General features: G+C 50.1%; 6 protein-coding genes across 6 annotated transcripts; 2 read left to right on the forward strand and 4 right to left on the reverse strand.

Moving 5' to 3' along the window:
* Window positions 1–192: 192 nt before the first annotated feature.
* On the reverse strand, window positions 193–1,828 carry Pdw03_1778 (Lipase/esterase, putative; the record flags this gene model as incomplete). The annotated part of the gene is made up of 3 exons (XM_066099998.1): window positions 193–196; window positions 288–1,268; window positions 1,335–1,828. The coding sequence occupies 3 exons, from the start codon at window positions 1,826–1,828 to the stop codon at window positions 193–195; spliced, it is 1,479 nt and encodes a 492-aa protein (XP_065957725.1).
* Window positions 1,829–2,805: 977 nt separating this feature from the next.
* Window positions 2,806–9,905, forward strand: Pdw03_1779 (Sensor histidine kinase/response regulator, putative; the record flags this gene model as incomplete). Its single annotated transcript, XM_014680998.1, has 2 exons — window positions 2,806–5,789; window positions 5,846–9,905. The coding sequence occupies 2 exons, from the start codon at window positions 2,806–2,808 to the stop codon at window positions 9,903–9,905; spliced, it is 7,044 nt and encodes a 2,347-aa protein (XP_014536484.1).
* A 350-nt stretch (window positions 9,906–10,255) lies between these two features.
* On the reverse strand, window positions 10,256–11,326 carry Pdw03_1780 (Allantoicase; the record flags this gene model as incomplete). The annotated part of the gene is made up of 1 exon (XM_014680997.1): window positions 10,256–11,326. The coding sequence occupies one exon, from the start codon at window positions 11,324–11,326 to the stop codon at window positions 10,256–10,258; it is 1,071 nt and encodes a 356-aa protein (XP_014536483.1).
* A 1,215-nt stretch (window positions 11,327–12,541) lies between these two features.
* Window positions 12,542–12,841, reverse strand: Pdw03_1781 (uncharacterized protein; the record flags this gene model as incomplete). Its single annotated transcript, XM_014680996.2, has 1 exon — window positions 12,542–12,841. The coding sequence occupies one exon, from the start codon at window positions 12,839–12,841 to the stop codon at window positions 12,542–12,544; it is 300 nt and encodes a 99-aa protein (XP_014536482.2).
* Window positions 12,842–15,054: 2,213 nt separating this feature from the next.
* On the reverse strand, window positions 15,055–16,723 carry Pdw03_1782 (Major facilitator superfamily domain, general substrate transporter; the record flags this gene model as incomplete). The annotated part of the gene is made up of 2 exons (XM_014680995.1): window positions 15,055–15,696; window positions 15,749–16,723. The coding sequence occupies 2 exons, from the start codon at window positions 16,721–16,723 to the stop codon at window positions 15,055–15,057; spliced, it is 1,617 nt and encodes a 538-aa protein (XP_014536481.1).
* A 775-nt stretch (window positions 16,724–17,498) lies between these two features.
* On the forward strand, window positions 17,499–19,721 carry Pdw03_1783 (Alpha-L-fucosidase; the record flags this gene model as incomplete). Its single annotated transcript, XM_014680994.1, has 1 exon — window positions 17,499–19,721. The coding sequence occupies one exon, from the start codon at window positions 17,499–17,501 to the stop codon at window positions 19,719–19,721; it is 2,223 nt and encodes a 740-aa protein (XP_014536480.1).
* Between the last annotated feature and the right edge of the window lie 9 nt (window positions 19,722–19,730).

Genomic DNA, 19,730 nt, shown 5'->3' on the forward strand with positions numbered 1-19,730 from the left:
CGCGTGAGATAGATATTATTCCTCGTCCTAGGTCTAATTGAACGTGCTTTGAGCTGCCATCTAAATTCAAAATTGGCTAGTGATTCATTACTGCGGAGACCGTTTGTGTAAGAAAGGAGTCAAGAATTCGAAGTCTTATAGATAGCCATATAAAAAGCCAAGGTAGTTTACATGTAGTTTGAGGGCTGTCGCCTATCTATTACAAGAACAGTTGGTAATCAGGGTTATGAAATTGACAATCAGGATGTTGTTCTGCGAAATGAGAGAAACAGGATTTATCAACTCACAATCGCGCTGTCGCTCGCCATTGCTTCTGCAATTCGATCTCTCCCTCCAGCTTCCAAGCAGACATTCTATGCATGAGGGCCACGACCTGCTCATCACTGACTTCACAGGCCTTTTCAATAGGTATCTCCTTTGTCGATTGCAACTTGAAGCCCAACCAGGTGAGATTGCCCGTCGACACGACCCGGCCGGCAACAGCATCACGACAGAACCTAGCAAAGCTCTCGAAGAAACGATGGCTAGAGGGCCTGTTCATCATAAGTATACCGTGGCAGTGCGGCATACCCTCGAACATTTCGGCGACAAGAGGCACACCGGCCTGGTGGACACGGCGGGCTAGAACAAGACCCTCGTCCGTGAGACCTTCCTCGCCAGTCGAAATCCAGATAGGCGGTGCATTTTTCCAGAGCTCAGCTGGGGCAGCAAGCGGAGACACCAATGGGTGGCTCAGCATGCTGGCGTTGCAGTAGATCTCAGCGCGAGGCGGGGACGTGGGCCAGACATCGTCTGGGGTGAAAGGGAGCGGGGTAAATAGAGTCTTGACAGCTGGGTCATTCGAGGGTACAGTGGGTGCCTCGAGGTAATCGAGATGTGCGTTACCACTGGTAGAAGGCATGGAGCGCGTCACGTCGCACCATGGGGATACAGTTGCGACGCCTGCCGGCAGTTCAATGGGCACATCCTCGCCGTGGAAACGGATTGTGTGGGATGCGCGGTCGAGAGCCAGAAGCGTTTGAAGGAGGACGAGACAGAGGTTCCCACCGGCGGAATCGCCAGCAAATATTATCTTGTTGGCTGGAACAGGTTTGTGTAGGGAGCCTGGAGGGGGGTGGAGAAGTGACAAATACGCTGTTAGGGCGTCGACAATTGCGGCTGGGAATGGATTTTGAGGAGCGAGACGATATCGGACAGAGAAGACGGGGGCGCCGGTTAGGTGGGATAGGTGTGCAACGGGAATTCGGTGGCTGCAAGGATCCAGAAGGCTTTTGTTGATTTGAATGCTTTAGCTATGTGGATGGTTGTTAGGTAGAGGGACGAGTGACACTCACAAATAGGCCCCTCCATGGAAATACAAGATCGTCATATCAGACGGCGATTCCTCGCGCAGCTTGTTGTACTTTTCTTCTTCTGAGAGGTCGGGCTCTGGGGTTTTCTTTCCGACTCCGGCGCGGTAACCGGTCCATTCGGCTTCGACGGCGGCCGGTGCAGGGATATCGTATGTCTCATCGCCGGTCTTGAGATCTTCAATTGCACGTAGCACTGCATCACGTACATCGATATCGGGCTGCGGGAGTGTCACCTTGGACACCCACATGGGGCCCTTGACACCGGGGTCGCGTAGGCCTTGTTTCTGGGTTTTACCGAGTGGAGCTTTCGTTCCCATGAATGAACGAATAATGGAAACGGTAAATTCGGTGCGCATGTCCTGTTTCCCTTTGACGGGGGACATTTGAATTGCATGTAGGATGATGGTCTTGAGGATTAGCGGGATGCGGACCAGCAGCTCCTTCAAGAGATGGAAAGGTTCTCTAAGCGAGCTCATGGTGCGAAGGGAGCAGGCTTGAGCGCTGGCTCCTGCTAATATATGAACAGAGAGGTGGAAAGAAGAGGGTCTAATGACCCCGTCTCCTAAATCTTAACCTTGGAACGTGCTAACCCGGATTTTGTGCCTGAGTGGCGTCAGTGCCGAGGTCCGGACGTGGAGCATCTTACCCCACAGGCCCTAATTTCCGAGATGTCTCACATCAATCAGATTGGTTAGTGGTACCGTTGCCTAGATAGCATGAGGGCTGTCCTGTAGGAGAGTTCATCTAGCTTATCAGTAGACTGTTGTCAAGATAATTTAGATCTTCAAAGGCTACCTGGGTAGACTAGCCTCGAATCACTCTGACATTGCAGCATTGCCTGCGAACAAGCTTATGACAATCACAATCCTCGACATCGAAAGATGATGGGCACACAATCCCGTCTGTCATATGTGGCGAGTGTAGAAAAAGCTTAAAACCGGTGGCCGTTTGTAGCATGATACGAAAGTTGAGCCACAGGGTATATTTAATAACAAGAAAAGGAATGTAGCCCTCCAGGCCATTTTCAAATGATTGTCACACAATGTACATTGAGTGATCTACAGTGATATTCCCCCAAAATACCATCATTAACGTTGATATAAGGCCCCGGAGCCAACTTTGAAAGTCCAATCAGCTCAATCCGGTGCGATGATAAGATGACTAAGCTTAGGCCTCAGGCCAGTTTCTTCATCTTCAATTCTAGACCTACCCTGGTTTGTTTCAGGCTCTTTCGTTTTTGATGTCTTCACTTTGCACGCCTAAAGGCGACACTGATCTGTCTATTCACTGTTTATTTTACTGAGCATAAGCTATCCTGTGGATGCTTGTATCTTGCGTGTCCGTTTTCTCCATCGTCTCATCCTCATCAACCCCTCACCACTCAATTTGACCCATCGCTCTGGGACATGTTCATGGTATCAAATTGGGCGGATACAACTCAATAACTTGAGATATGGAGGAGGGTACTATTTTCGGCGACGATTTGCCTCTCCCACCGGCCCGACTTTTCGAACGATTAGGCCAGTTACCTGGCTATACCTGGGACCAGGCGATCGAACCGTTTCACTCGACGTACAATCACTGGCACATCTCAGGATACCGCCATGCCTTGGAACCGGATGTTTTAACCCCTCTTGCAGATTCCTCCAATCCTGCTTCCTCCGGACCATCGAGTCTCACGCGCTTCTCCCCGCGTACGGAAATCCGGCCATCCGCCCGTGCCTTACGAAGATTGAGCGCAAGTGAAACCAGTAGTGAGATTTCACTTTCCAACCAAAACAGCCTAGAAACGGACCAAACATGGATCCCGGTAATCGCGCGAATCTCCACCAACATCATTCGGCTTGAACGAGAGTTTCACATGCTTAGGTCAATTGTACAATCATCAGATCCGGACTGCAATCATACCATACGACCAGTCGACTTGATCAGGTTACAACCAGATGACGGCAATTCGAAGACGCTGCTGGTTGCAATTTTTGAGTCTCCAGGCCACGACAGGCTGCGGGATCTAGTCACATTTGGCCCTGCCTCATTTGCGGCAGGGTCTAGAGGCGAAGACAACAATGCCACCCCCAGCGAGCAGGTCCCCTTGCAGGCCTTTTTTGATTTCGCGATCGGGGCGTGCGATTGCCTGGAAATTCTGCATTATGGCCTGAAGACAGTGCACGGCGAAATCAGAGGTGATGCGTTCCATTTTAGTGCGGAGACCGGTGCAGTGAAGCTCGCGAACACAGGAAACGGTGCTAGATCGTTTGATAACGTTCTCAGCGAGGGGTGGTCCTCCGTTTCGCGGGAGCTTGGAGCCAAGTACAAGCTGCAATTTATTGCTCCAGAGCAGACTGGAAGGATGCCTACAGAGCCGGATAGTCGTACTGACATTTATGCGCTGGGGCTCTTTTTTTGGTCCATGCTGGTGGGAAAGCTACCATTTGAAGGAACCGACCCCGTTGATGTGGTGCAAAATGTACTAGGCAAGAGATTGGTGCCAGTATCTGGGAAACGAATGGATATCCCTGATGCTATCTCGGCTGTGATCCAAAAGATGACCCAAAAGGTGGTTCATGATCGCTACCACACAATTTCATCTGTGAAGAGAGACTTGACTTATGTTGCGAAATTGCTTGGTGATGGTGACAGTGAAGCATTAAGCAATTTCCAAGTCGCGCAAGGTGACGTGTCTTCTTTCTTCACTCTCCCAACGCAGATGTTCGGGCGACAACAAGAATATGACAAGATCCTTCACATCATCGAAAAGGTCAACAAGCGCCAGGCGGCTGCCTTGGCCAAAGCCGGAACCCAAAGTCCGGGTACAATGCACGCTCTAACATCGGCTTCGTCTATATCCGAAAGCCGCATCGAGAGCCTCGAGTTTGCTTCTGTCTCTAGTGATTCTGGCTCTTTCCATCTGCCTCCTCGATCGTCTTCCAATGTCGCCAGTCATCATCTCGCACGAGTCAACACCCATGAATCAGCGCCGGGCAGTGATACGTCGTTTTCCACACCGAAGCATGCAATTTTTCCTGATGCATATGGCCAGAGCCCAGGAGCAGCTTCCAGCAGAGTCAAGAGCCCATCTCATTCTCGGTCTTCCTATAATACAGACCGCGAAAGTCACCCCTCCATCGGCCCTCCCAGTCAACCATCAACAAATCACACTATCAGTCAATCAGGATCACTCCATTCATTGAGTAAACCGAAGAACAGTGGAAAGTCTCGCCGCAGCGAACGCTGTGAAGTGATCACAATCAGCGGTCCCGCTGGGATTGGAAAAACCGACCTCTTAAATCGCATACAGCCGACAGTTCGAAAACTCGGATGCATAGCAATCACTCGCCTGGACCGAGCCAAACGTGTCCCATTTGAACCTTTTGCAAAACTACTGGCCAGTCTTTTGCGCCAGATTTTTTCCGAACGCGATGTCACCACAGATTACCACAATAGTGTTAGGATAGCCCTACGACCCATGTGGCCTACTCTACATAGAGTTTTGGATCTTCCCGAGCGGCTGATGTCCCCTGGTGCGAAATACAGACCGACTGAAGCAAAGGCCAATCTTCTCATGCCAGATAAGGGTGAGCCATCGAAACACGTCAAGATCCCCGGGCTAGATCAAGGGCAGACCTCCCAAGATTTCTTTTTGGCAAATGCTGCCTCGAAGAACATGCGGCTCATGGAAACATTCCTCGAGATACTGCGGACGTTGTGTCATTTCAAACTGATCACTATATGTCTTGATGATCTCGAACATGCAGATGACGAAACTTTGGACTTGGTATTGAAAATCATCAAAGCAAAGCTCCCCTGTGTCCTCATACTTTCAAGCCGCAAGGACGAGATTCCATCTGAACAGGTAAGGTCTCTATTTGTGGAAAATATACCAACGATCACGCGAATCGCACTTGAGCCCCTCAAAGAGCAGCATGTCATGGAACTTGTAGCGACGACAATGCACCAGAAACCCGATCGAACATTAACACCACTCTGTGCTGTTGTTCAGGAGAAGAGCCGAGGAAACCCCTTCTACGTCCGAGTAATGCTTGAGTCTTGTTATAGAACAAACTGCATTTGGTATTCATGGAAGGACTCAAAGTGGCTATTTGACCTTGATCGGATATTTATGGAATTCGTGGCCCCTGTCTACGGCGAAGGGCTTGGACTTGGATTTCTTACCAAGCGTCTCCAGGACATCCCCCAAGCCGCTCGATCAATCATGGTCTGGGGTTCTCTTCTGGGCAGCCCCTTCTCCTTTTCTCTGGTGCAGAAGCTCTTGACAAGTGAATTCCTCAATTCGAGCGATGCCGACGACGATGTTGATCTCACATCACCGCCAAATCTCACACTCATCAGACAATCAGAGGGTGATCTAGTTGTTGGGTTGCAGTTTTTGGTTCAAGCAAATCTCTTGAACACGGGAAAGACTGACGATGAGTTCAGGTAAGGCATCTACATTTAGTTACTGGGGCATCTAAACTTCTTACTAATTTCCACAGGTTCGCCAATGAACGACTTGCGCAGGCTGCTCTTTCTCTGAACGAAGATCGAAATGTAGAGAAGATGCACTTCATCGTTTCACAAGCACTGATGAAATATTACCATGACCATCGCAGTCGGTATTCAATGGCTCATCATGTGGCACTTGCCTCACGGACTATCAAGTCCTGTGTCAGCCGACGCCTCGAATATCGACGAATCTTATGGGATGCTGGGCAAACCGCTTTTCAGTCGGGCGCGCGGCCCTCCGCCCTCTGGTACTTTCGTCATTGCATCGCTTTACTTCAGGATGACATGTGGAATGACCTCCAACCGGACGTTTATTACGATGAAACCATGCGTCTATTTATCACCACATCCGAGATGTCGTGGTCTCAAGGCCACTATCAGGATGCCCTCCGGTTGATCAACGAAGTATTCGTTCATGGAAAGGACGCCGTAAGCAAGTCGAGAGCCTGGATCATCAAAGCCAAAATCTTTGCCCAGATAGGCGATCATCACCGGTCGATGGAATCACTACTCACCTGCCTCGATGAACTTGGCGTGCATCTTCGTCAGCCTACAACCTATGAGGAGTGCGACGCTGCCTATCATCGGCTCAAATCCTATCTCGAAACTGCCGATCTGAGCTCTATTGGCCGAAAGCCAGTCTCCAATGACCCTACTATAGTGACTATCGGCGCAGTCATGGCGGAGGCGATGACGGTCACGTACTGGGACGATGCGTTGACCTTTTATCGAATGGCGCTTGAAGTGATGAACATTTATATTTTCAAGGGTGGATTCGCACAGATCGCCATAGGTTGCTCCCATCTTGCTATGATCTCCCTGGGTCGCTTCAAAGACATCGAGTTCGGCAAAAGACTTGGCGACCTTTCGCTGGAACTGCTTGAGCTCTGCCCCGAACTGTCGACTCAGAGCAGAGGCTCTATCGTTCATAATCTCTACGTCAGCCACTTGCGTGTACCTATGGCATCAATACTACCGGCGTTGGAAGCTTCGCTTGAAGCTTCTTTCTCATTGGGTGACCCATATCTTACCCTGATCAGCATCTCATCAATGGCCATGACTCGATTATATCTGGGACAAGACATGGCGCAGCTGGAGGCTTTCTGCGAGGATGCCCCCGAAGAAATTCCCAATTGGAGACAAGATACCCGCGGTGGGGCTAGTCTTATTGCAGTCCAGCAAGTCTCACGCGCTCTGCAGGGCAAGACCGAGTTCCGATCTGCCGACGGGATCATGTCAGACGCTAATCACAACACATCTGATTATATGACGCACTTGGATGTTCATTCCAGCAACGCAGACAGACCCCGTGACATCTACTGGGGTCTTGCCATGATACCACTGTTCCTATTCGGTCACCACACCCGAACAATCCAAGTGGGTACTCAACTTTTGTTCACTAGGCACAGACTCTGGTCTGCACGTGTGTCATATGTGATTTATTTCTATCTGGCAGCCTCTCTCCTCGTGCTTCACAATGACAATCCCTCCCAAGGATTTCTTGATGGCAAGATGGACACACTCTTAGAATACAAGGCCGAGATCGACATTGCTCGAAATGCATCTGACGCAAACTATGGCATGTGGGCTCTAATTCTAGAAGCCTTGATCTCCGAAGTTCGCAACGATCACAGTGCTGCTATTAAGGGCTTCGAGTCTGCGATCGACCACTGTCAAATCCATGGTTGGCCCCTTGAAGAGGCCTTGGCCCTTGAGCTGCAGGGCGAGTTTTTGGTTAGACGTGGAGCAAAGAGGGCGGCTCGTGCTGTAATCCAAGATGCCATCGCTTCATGGAGCTCCATTGGCGCCAGTGGAAAATCGTCGCAGCTTGCCGAGAAACATGAATGGTTACTCAAGACGGCCACATCGGCAAAAACCGTAGACGTTGGCTGCCAGACCGTAGATTCACTCCTTGAGATCAGCCGTGATGTTGTGCAAGAAGAGAATCTGATACCCCAGAAGATGGAAGAGGATGAGAGGAGACAACAGTGGATTGATCAAAACGGCGTTCCTGCCAGGGAACGGTCTTTGGACATCTCAAGTGTCGGGCTAGACATCATTGACTTGTCTAGCATTCTCGAATCCAGCCAGGTCATGTCATCCGAGCTTCAAATTGACAAGCTTTTCATGAAAATGCTTGAGATCATCTTGGAGTCTTGCAACGGGTCCGATTTTGCCATCATTGCTACTGACTTCGATGACAACGGCTTCGCAATTGCCGCAGCAGGTGATTCTGAAAAAGGTCAGAAATCATTCCCAGAAGGTCTCCCGTTTTCGGAAATGGAGGATCGAATGGCCTTGCACATATCAGACTATGTCATGCGCACAAAAGAGGAAGTTCTTGTTCATAATGTTCTCGAGGATGAACGGTTTTCTAACGTGAGTGAGACCTACCTGGCAAATTACCCCACTGGTCGGTCTGTCATTGCATTGCCAGTCGTGCAAGGAGATCGCCTTCTCGGCGTCATTCATCTGGAAGGAAAGCCAAATTGGTTCACACAGCGCAATGTTGTGGTCCTGCATTTGCTTTGCAACCAGATCGGTATTTCATTGTCCAACGCGTTGCTGTTCCGTGAAATTCGCAAGGTTAGTGCCAAGAATGCTTCCATGATTGAGTCCCAAAAGCGTGCACTGGCATTGGCACGCGAAGCCGAACAGAAGGCAAAGAACGCGGAGGCCGAAGCCAAGCACAACGTGAAGTTGAAGGAAGACGCGGCAAAGGCCAAATCAATTTTTCTTGCCAACATCTCTCATGATCTGCGTACTCCGATGAACGGTGTGATTGGTCTGTCGGAACTCCTGAAGGGCACTTGCCTTGACAATGAGCAAGACGAATACGTCGAATCGATTCGCGTGTGTGCTGATACCTTGCTTACCCTCATCAACGACATTCTCGATTTCTCGAAGCTCGAGGCCGGGAAAATGAAGATCTCCACGGTCCCACTCAATCTAAAACAAACAATTTCAGAAGTCATCCGGGCTTTGCGATACACGCATCGTGACAGAGGCCTAGAGACCATCGAGAATCTCGACAAGGTACCAGCAGAGCTCGTTGTTCTTGGCGACCCTGTTCGTCTCCACCAGATTTTCATGAATCTCCTCAGCAACAGTTACAAGTTTACTCCTGCCGGATCAGTTACGGTCAAAGCGAGGGTTGCACGTGAGGGCAAAAGCCGGGTTCGCCTTGAATGCTCGGTCTCCGACACCGGCATCGGTATTCCAGATGAACAAAAGCCTCGCCTTTTCCGACCATTCTCCCAGGCCGATGCATCCACGGAACGATCCTATGGCGGCAGTGGTCTTGGCCTGTCAATCTGTAAAGCTATCATTGAAGATGTCCTCGGCGGAGTTATCTGGCTTGAATCGAAATCTGGAGTTGGAACGACCGTGACATTCCACTTGGTCTTCAATAAAGCACCCAAGAAGACGGCGGTCAAAACCGCATGGTCACAAGACTTGGGCAAAGCAGACAACGAAGTCCGTCGGGCTTCAGCTCGCGATCTTACCCAAATCCCTCGTGACCAGATCAGAGTGTGTATTGCCGAAGACAACCCAATCAACCAAAAGATCGCCGTGAAATTCGTCACCGGGCTTGGCCTCCAGTGCAACGCATACAGCGACGGCAAACAAGCCGTCGACGCCCTGCGTGCAAGCTCCCAGGAAGGCAATCCATTCCATGTAGTCCTCATGGACGTGATGATGCCCACTCTTGACGGATACAACGCCACCCGTGAGCTGCGCCGGGACCCCGACCCAAATGTAAACGAAGTGCTAGTCATCGCCATGACCGCAAGCGCCATCGAAGGCGATCGTGAGAAATGCCTCGAGGCTGGCATGAACAATTATCTCCCGAAACCAGTCCGCTCGCCCGTTTTGAGCGAACTATTGGACCGATACCTCGCTCCCGTGCCGCCATCCTACCCCAAGTCTCGTCTTGCTATCCGAGAAAAGCGTTCGAAAGCAAATGCTGATAGTGGCGCCGTCACACCCACCAGTTACTCCTCTTCGGCTTCTGATGAACCGAAACCATTATCACTGGAAAAGAAATGAGTCCATGTATTTTTCATATATACCCGAGTTTGCGAAGATATAAGTTAGGCGTCATTTGGGTCGATGACTTTATCTCTCTTTGGCTTTTTGTTTTCTTTTTCATCTCGTCACTGTCGAGGTAGTTTTCCCTTTTGGTGTTTCTTTTGGACTTGATTCTATGAGAATCACGCATCTGGTCATTTTTGGTCCTCCAGCACGATGGTGTTTTCCGCTCATAGTCATGATCAACAACGTACTTCTTCATTGGACGTGGTTGGATAGATATTCTGAATTGGACTTTTGAACACGGTGCATTATTTGAGTCTCGAATACCCGCTATTTACATAATTCTCCTGACATTAGAGAAAAGCCTAAGCGCGGCGCCCAAAGATGCGGAGTCGCTTGACACCGCCATCGGGAACAAGGGTCAGCTTGATGTGGCTGAACACCCGAGTATCCTCACCACCAGCAGTGAGATCATCAGGCCCAAACACATGCTCGGTGTCAGCCTGGCAGCGCTTGTCACCCTCAACGACCTCAACCCAGTTGGCATCATCAGCCGAGGGCACACCGTCACCAGCAGTGCCAGCGACCAGGCCGTGCACGCGCACAGCACGAGGGAAATTTCCACGGAAATCTTTGGTATCGACAATAACCTTAGAGACCGAGCCAGGAAGACCCAGCTTAACAATCGCCCAATCGACGTGGCCAGCAGCGCGCGAGCGAGCGGTTTCCCATCCATCTCCCATGTTCTTGCCGCGACCAGGAAGCAGAATGTTTGAGGAGGGGGTGTAATGTTCATCGGAGGCGGCAAGAGCCACACCACCGTTGAGAGCAGACGAGAGCTCTTCAACTGGTGCCGAGGGATCCTGGACAGCCGGGGCAGGAGGGGGAATAGCGTGGCCGTAGAGACGAAGACGGGCAAAGCCACCATCGGGGTACATCAGAAGACGGAAGTGAGTGTAGGGCGTTTGGCTGATCTCGTCGTCGAATTTCCATCCGTGGCGCTGGGATGGACCGCAAGGCGAAGCGGGTAGAAGAGTCTTCCAGCCGGCGAAGTTGGGGTCTGCGATCTGGGCATCTGTGACGCCACTACCTTCCGGCACATGTGTTGCTTGTAGTTCTGCCTTCTCGCCGTAGTTGCCGATGAAGTGTGCCGTGTCTACTTCGACGCCGTGAATGTAGGCTGCGGCGACGCCCAGCTTGATCACGGCCCAGTCGTAGGGATCTGGGTTATGGCGTCGGGTCTCCCAGCCATCGTACCAGGCACCGGTGTGAATGAAGACGCCAGGGCGTGAGATGGAAGGAGTGGGGGTTAAGAGGTTATCAGCTGAAGCGAAGTAGTCGTTTGAGCAGGCTAGGATCTTGCTGTTTAGGTTGCACGAGGCTAGGTTGGTGGTGTGTGCGAACACCTGGTCGATATCAGCGGCCGCGACCTGCATTTTTTAGATTGATTTCTATAGATTATCTGTTCAATGAGCTGTATAAAAGAGAAGTTGACGATGAGAGTGTTGAAGGCGACTGTATACTTAAATAGCAGAGTGGGGGGTTATCGATAAGGAGACTTGCCCCTCGAGATACGTTTCCATTACTCCACAAACAACCTCATTCCTCTTGTATCCTCTTCTTGTCAGATCCAATCAGAGCCCGTGTTTTCCGATATTTACTTGGAGGTTTTTCAGCAAGCCGCTAAGCCTAGATCGAATGTCATTTTGGAGCCTTTCGGGGTTGATTTCGGAGTTGGATTGTTGACCCACATGGCAAGCCCTGTCGGAGGTCTCCGATGGGCGCCGTTGTCCGAATGGCAGTGTCTCATTCACCATGATTAGAGTCACAGACTCCACAGAAAGCAGAGGAATTACAAAAAAAGGCTCAATTGGCACCTACTGTGCCTACTGTGGCAGTCACAGCTATCCTGCACAACCGGCACAGAGAGCTCGGAGTTGGTCGTAATTCAATCATTTGGCCAACAAGACTTGCAATGGGGTTTATTACTCTCTCCATACCTCTCTCTCTCTCTCTCTCGTGAATACGGGCGATGCTAGCCGCCCTGCTTAAATTCGTTCCAATGCCATGGAATGTCAATCATATAATGCAAGACGCTAATACATCAGACAGAAGAACTTGCGAGGCAAAATGATTGGGAATCAAGTCAAGTACGGTATCTAGCAGTGCCCGTACACAAGGTTAAACAATGACGCACTCTTTCGTGAACTTCTGACTGATTCCCACATGTCCCGAACGTCTTTCGCCAAATGGGACACCCGGTTCCTTTGCAAGAATATACGAGAGGTGTACGTCGTTGCTGTTGCATTGTTAACCAACCTGCTTGTGTGACGCTCTACAAATTCTCCCTCGAGTCAAAGATTCAGGATCAGGATCAGGCAACACATCTAATTGCACACATAGCCCACAAGCAGTTGAGAGGAACGAACTGCTATGGAACCTGAAATGTTGGAGATGAGGACGCCTGAGGTTATCTCCAACCTATGAGAGCAATATCAGTGTGGTACCATAGACATAGCATTTCAGCATGAGCACACCAAACTAAGCTGCACAGTTTCTAAACGCCAGCAATGCCTTCTCAACATTCAAGATGATTGACGCAAACAGCAAAAGGAAAAAAATCAAAAGAAGAGAAAAAAGCACTTTTGTCGCTATCCCTTCCCAGTCGTCTGTGTGGCAACGTTCTCCAGGGCCGTATATCTCCACTCATACTGTGCCATCGCCCTCTTATCACTTGCAGATCGACCTTCATTCTTGCCGGTCAAATCTTTTGTGCCCTGCATCTGTATTTCCCACACCTTGAGGATTCGAGCCTGGGCTTCCGAAATCGAAGTCAGGTTTGAGTTCTGTGAGGCCATTCGTTCGTCAATCGTTGCATGATACGATAGTTTGGCGCGGAAAAGAGCCATCTCGCATTCGTCGTACTTGATTCCTTTTGCCTCGGGCATCATATTGTCTTGTGTACTCTTCGGAGGCATCTCGGACTGTACCACGAGAGAGAAAGATGAAAGGTAGTCGATGCGGTAGGCAATAGACTAGTTTTATAGCCGTGTCTTGGCCATGCAGTGAGTGTGGACGAAGTGGAGACAACATGCACAGTAGAATGGTCAACGGATGAAGTATGTATTTCTGTCCAAAGATGAAGTGATTCACGACCGACGTCACACCTAGACCACGTATGAAGCAAACACAGAATAAAGATGGTGGCGAAAAAAAAAGGCGACTTCCAAACTAAGGACCGAAAGACGAAGAGCTATAGGGGGAAGAAAGCAAGCGAAAGATCGATCAATTATATCATGACCAGATCTTGTTCACCGTCATTGTTTAAAGGAAACATCGCCCCCTCCAATACCCGACATACCGGATGTATCACCCTTCAACGCTGCGCAGAAAAGGGGGGAGGGGGAGGTATGGCCACAGTCGAGCCATCCCGGAAAGAGAAGGAGATCAAAAGACACATGCAACTTACTTTCATCCACCCTGTCAATTTCTTCACTTATAAAGAATGGTCCTCGAAGTAGGAACCTACACATCCCGTGTTGAGCAGCGATGACCCGTTTGCTTCTCGGCGACAGTCCCATCTGTCTCGTGACGAGAAGCCGAGCCAATGGATCTGAGTTGCCGTCTTGTCTGGCGCTTTTAGTGCAAAAGCCATGGTAACACCATGTTTGAATCGCCAGACCGCGCAACCGAGCGTGCATGACTCAAGGAATTTTGCTGGAAGGGTCGAGCATCAATCGGCAGATGCAGTCCCGTCTCGGTCCGTATGGTCGTGCGCACATCTCTGTGTATCAGGGTCTGTAGATTAGAAGACATCTAAATGTCGTGTGGTTGCACTCCGTCTATTTACCTATCTCTCAAGTTCTCATTTGCTATAGGATGGATTAGCTATTGGCAAACATTCTCTGATCCGGATATCTTCAGACAATCGAAAAGAGGGGTTAGTGGTTCGATATCGTTTGCCACGAGGGTGAAAGGCCAGAAATTGGATTACACAAAAATAGAGTTGATGTAGTCTGCCCGTCATTTTCAGTTGACCTATCCTCTCATCCTCCATCTTCATGATCTCAAGTGGACCATTGTTCATTTTGCACACCATCCAGATCTGCGAAACAAATGAGCACAAATCTCCTGCTAAATGCTACCAGTATGAATGCTGTGTCTGGTCCAGACTAGAAGTGGCTGGGGGTTTCTCTTCTACAACCAGAGACATACACACGTCTTCAGTACGAAGGATTTCAAAAAGGGGGGAGGGGGGGAAACAGACCCTATGAACCAGCTGAAGTTTATACTATAGCCACGGAGTCTCTTTCGGTCTTTTTCTGTCTTTTTCTGTCTCTTTTTGTCTCTTTTTGTCTCTTTTTCAGCTTGCGTCACCATCCAATTCCTTCAAGGATAACCATATTAGGGCTGCAGAGCACCCACACCGGGTCATCTGTGGCACTATAGACTGCAGGAAACCCGTTGACCGTTTCGCTTTTTTCTTTTTTCTTTACAAGCACCTGATATCAATTTAAGGCCCAATCTGTTGATCAGAATCGCCTATCAGTTAGAAATAGAGGGCTAAAATAAAAGGATCGGAGTGAGGCCCTAAATCGGTACCTGATTTGTTTGTGCAACGCTGCAGGCCAAAAAAATGTAGGGGACCTGTAGGCCGCGATTGCGTTTTGGACTGGTGTGGCGATGAGTCTCGGAGAAAAAAAAATATGTTCCATGAGGTGTCTCAATGGGAAATGGCCTGGGCACTTTAGGGCTCGGGGGATCATCTGATGTCAATCAAATATCGATCTAATCTTGGGGCTGAAGCTAACACTATCCCTTTGGGAAGTTGATCGAGGTACAACCTATTTTAAAGCTCGTTTTGTTCAGTGTCTCAGGTACGTTTGAGAAGATAGAGGGCGGAAATTGTGTGACAGAACAAGCGCCCTTCCGACGGGTAGGCACAGGCTGATATCGGGTCCGACGCGTTTCAACTGTGCCACTTGTGCCTTGGCTTTGATCGATATGTAATGGGTTGAATTACCTTCTTTGCAGCGTTGAGATGAGCAGTCCTCAAGTCTTGCTCGAAAGTCTAGAGATTGAAGTTGAAAACCCGACGGAAATCTACATCAAACTTTCTTATCATGTCCCTTTTAGTGAAACAGTTCCCCCTGCTATTGGATATTTATCGATGAGCCCTGCCCTCTTCGTCCCGGCCCGCCGTCTCTCTTGCTTTCTTGGCCTCCTGAATATCTAAAGACACCTTCACCGGGTGGACTCCCGGGGTCTCAAACACGGTATCAATCTCCTCCAAAGACAAACGGCTAGTTTCTGGGAAGAACAAGTACGACAAGAGGAGCTGAATCGAGTTGTACACAATGTACACGACCCAGATCTTGTAACCCACCTTTTCGATGCCAACGCCAATTCCGTAAGTCTGTGCGGCTCCGGCACCGCCTTGAAGAAGACCGTAAAGACCCATACCCTTAGCACGAAGTGGCAGAGAGAGAATTTCAATTGGGTACAAGTTGTGCATGGTCGCAACAAATGTAGCTGAGAAGGTCTGGTAAAGGAAGATCCAGAGAATGGTGAGCGCAGCCGCCGCGGCGGTGGCATGGAGATTGTACTGCCACGACGTGATCGTCGTAGCCGTTTGGAAAGCAATCATGCTGATCAGGCCCACAAAGATCATGGTTCGTCTGCGGAATTTATCGATGATAAGCGCGCCAACAGCCGTAAAGACGAAATAGACTGCGGTGGTGCCAATGTTGATACCGAGTAGCTGCTTCTCGCCCTTGATGCCAAGTTGCTGTAACGAAGGAACCATCTAAAAAGGATGTTAGCAAACGAATGGAGTTTCCTTCGATCCAACTACTCACGTAGTAGGTGATAATGCCACCTCCATTCCATTGCTGGAAGAGCGAGTACAGAAGCAAGACCAGCAGTCGAAAACGGGCCGTCTTGGTGAAGAAGACGCGATAGTCCCAGGCAGCCCTGTAGCCGGTCTGGTCACTTTCGAGAGATTCCTCAATTTGTGTCACTACTACATCGACAATGGGCTGATTGATGTCGGCGCTAGTGGTGTGATATTTGGCGATGACTTCCTTGGCCTTTTGGCGATGGCCTCTCAAAACATAGTAGCGGGGCGACTCTGGAGTTAGAAGGTAGATCCCCACGCAGACAATAGCAGGGAACAATGCCTCAAGAAGGAGTGGAACACGCCAGGAGTTGTTGCCAGGCAACTCGGTAAGCCCAATCATGGCACCAAGCATGGCAAGACTACCGACCTGGAAACATGCGCCGAAAAAGCCGACCATGACACCACGCAGATGGATAGGCGAGATCTCGCCGATGTACTGGGAGCTTGACATGAGCGAACTCCCAAAGCCCATGAAGAATCGACCGGCCATGAACATCGGCAGGTTCGTGGCAAGACCTTGCATGAGAGATGCGAAGATGACAATGGCGTTGCCGGTGAAATTGATTCCACGACGACCGATCACGTCCGCTAAGCCCATGAAGGGTGCTCCGCAGACGATACCAATCTGCATCAGAGCATTGATCAAACCAAATGTGCCACCACTGCTCCCGAAACCGAAGTAGTCATGCCAGGAATCCAAAGCATTGATACCGCTGATAACACCCCAGTCGATTCCAAAGCCAGCTTGGTTACAACCATGGATGAACATGATGAGACCCAGGCGAACTCCCGTCCACGATCGTAGATTCAGAGAATCCTCGGACAACTTCCATAGGTCCTCTTCTGTCACCCGTGCCAAGGTAATCTCCTCAATATGTTCTCGATCTACACTCTTGCCCAGTTTGGGCTTCGCATAGGCGGCATCCGAGGTCATGATTGCGTTTTGGCGAACTCGGTGGAATAGACTTGATGTTACAAACAGATGTCGTCCCAGAAGCATCGGGTCGAGAACTCTTGAGCCGCAGTCAAAATTGAGCTAAAAGCGGGGATGATCCGGGGTATTTCTGCTTCGGTCAATCGGTCTCTCGAAGCTAGGGGGTCGGTATCCAGGGTGTTGCTACGCGACCTATTTCGTCACGGAGAAGACTTGAGATCCGATCCAGATTAAGCTCATGGTATAATGTAACGGCCAAAATTGACAGTGATTGGTGAGTGCGGGGGGTCATAATGTACGTTTTGCATGCCAATTCCTAAATTATCTTTTCTCGCCATCTGCACTCGGGATTTCCTACCAGTGAGATGCGAGTGCAGGGGGGACTAGCGTTGAGCTGGCTGGGGTATCGCTTAAGTCGTCCCCCAAAGCTAGTCTGACGTGGTCACATCGACCCCGGATCGCAAGGAGGTCGATCATCTGGGGAAGACATTTAGCCTGGAGTCTGGGGGAACAACCGGGGGGAAGTGTTAGAGCTGGCGCTTGTTGGTAGGATTACCCGAAGTCCCTTGTCCTTGGCCTATTGGATCGGGTTCTTCTTGGTCATTCCACTAGCCTCTGGCTCTTTTGAATTGTCAGATTTCCGGAATTTCAGCCTGTTCTGCTCAAACACGGCGGCTGACGGACCGACCTGCCGCATTGGTCTCCAGGACTGGGCCATGTTGACACATCAGTCCAACACAGACCAACAGACCAGACCAGTTGAAGATTATTGAACATGTCGGAATTATGGTACCAACAACCTGCGGAGGACTGGAATTCAGCTCTGCCAGTCGGGAATGGGCGCCTAGGAGCCATGGTGTACGGACGCACCGATACAGAAATGCTACAGCTCAATGAGGATTCAGTTTGGTATGGAGGACCACAAGATCGCAATCCGCAAGACGCGCTCGAGTATCTGCCACGCCTGAGAGAAGCTATACGGGCGGAAAATCATGCTGAAGCTGAGAAGATCGCCAAGCTGGCGTTTTTCGCTAATCCGATCAGCCAGCGGAACTATGAGCCGCTCGGAAATCTGTTCTTGGATTTGGGACATAATCCCAGTCAGGTCACAGGCTATCGGCGTTCTTTGGATCTCGCACGTGCTACAGCGCATGTTCGCTATGAGTACCAAGGTATTTGCTTCGAACGTGAAGTCCTGGCCAGTAACCCGGATGATGTACTTGCGATCAGATTGCACTCCTCGAGCAAGGCCGAGTTTGTTGTTCGCTTGACACGCATGAGTGACGTGGAATTTGAAACAAATGAATGGCTTGACGATATCAGTGCATCCGGCAACTCCATTACCATGCATGTTACACCTGGGGGCAAGAACAGTAGTCGAGTGTGCTGTGTCGTGTCAGTTCGATGCGACGGTGCTGATGGTACAATCACCAAAATTGGAAAGAATCTGGTGGTGAACTCCACTGACACACTGCTTGTTATCGCGGCTCAAACTACATTTCGACACGAAGACATCGATCAACGAACCAAGCAAGATGCAGAAATTGCTTTGGGCCTCTCTCTGAAAGACCTCCGCACCCGTCACACTGCGGACTACCAGTCCCTCTACGACCGAATGGAATTGCAACTTGGGCCAGGCTCTCCTGAAATCCCAACTGACCAACGTCTCAAGTCTTCTCGTGATCCGGGGCTCATCGCATTATACCACAACTACAGTCGTTATCTTCTGATATCATGCAGCCGGGATGGACACAAATCACTTCCTGCAAACCTCCAGGGTATCTGGAACCCATCTTTCCATCCGGCATGGGGCTCCAGATTTACCACCAATATCAATCTTCAAATGAACTACTGGTCTGCAAATGTGTGTAACCTGTCCGAATGCGAATTTCCTCTCTTTGATTTACTTGAGCGCATGGTTGAACCTGGCAAAACAACAGCTCAGATCATGTACGGATGCCGGGGATGGACGGCCCATTCCAACACTGACATCTGGGCGGATACAGCCCCCGTTGATCGATGGATGCCAGCAAGTATCTGGCCTTTAGGTGGTGCATGGCTCTGCTATCACATTTGGGATCATTTTCAGTATACCTGCGATGAAGTGTTTCTTCGTCGAATGTTCCCCACCCTGCGGGGGTGCGTGGAGTTCCTCCTCGACTTCCTGATTGTCGACGCCAATGGTGCATATCTTATCACCAGTCCGTCTGCTTCTCCAGAAAACTCGTTCTACGATCACAAGGGACAGAAGGGTGTACTGTGTGAAGGATCAACGATCGACATCCAAATCATTGATGCTATTTTGGGCGCGTTTCAATCCTGTACAAAGAAACTTGATCTCCAGGATGCCCTGCTTCCAGCAGTCTACGCTACAAAGTCCCGTCTCCCACCATTGAAGATTTCCCCGGCTGGTTATCTACAGGAATGGGCCATCGACTACGCCGAGGTCGAACCCGGGCACCGTCACACGTCCCATCTGTGGGCCCTGCACCCCGGAAATGCAATCACGCCGGCAAAAACACCCCAGCTGGCAGGCGCGTGCGGAGAAGTTCTTCGTCGACGCGCCGAACATGGTGGTGGTCATACTGGCTGGAGTCGTGCGTGGCTGCTTAACTTACACGCACGGTTACTTGAAGCCGAGGAATGCAGCAAGCATTTAGACTCGCTTTTGTCCCGCTCTACCTTGTCCAATCTACTAGATAGCCACCCTCCTTTCCAGATCGATGGTAACTTTGGTGGTGGGGCGGGCATCATCGAAATGCTGGTCCAATCCCATGAGCCCGGGGTAATTCGCATCCTTCCAGCATGTCCGAGGGATTGGACTGGATCCATTCGAGGCGTGCGGGCACGAGGTGGGTTTGAGCTGGAATTTGATTTCGAAAATGGCCGTGTTGTAGGTGGAGTGACTATCTTTTCGGAGCGTGGAGAGACTACGGTTGTTCACTTCAACGAGTCACATGTAGAGATTATTGGTGGCGGTCAGCATAAGATTGAGTAGGTGTTGAAA

This window comes from Penicillium digitatum, chromosome 5, assembly GCF_016767815.1.
Source record: "Penicillium digitatum chromosome 5, complete sequence".
In the NCBI taxonomy this organism is placed as follows: Eukaryota; Fungi; Ascomycota; class Eurotiomycetes; order Eurotiales; family Aspergillaceae; genus Penicillium; species Penicillium digitatum.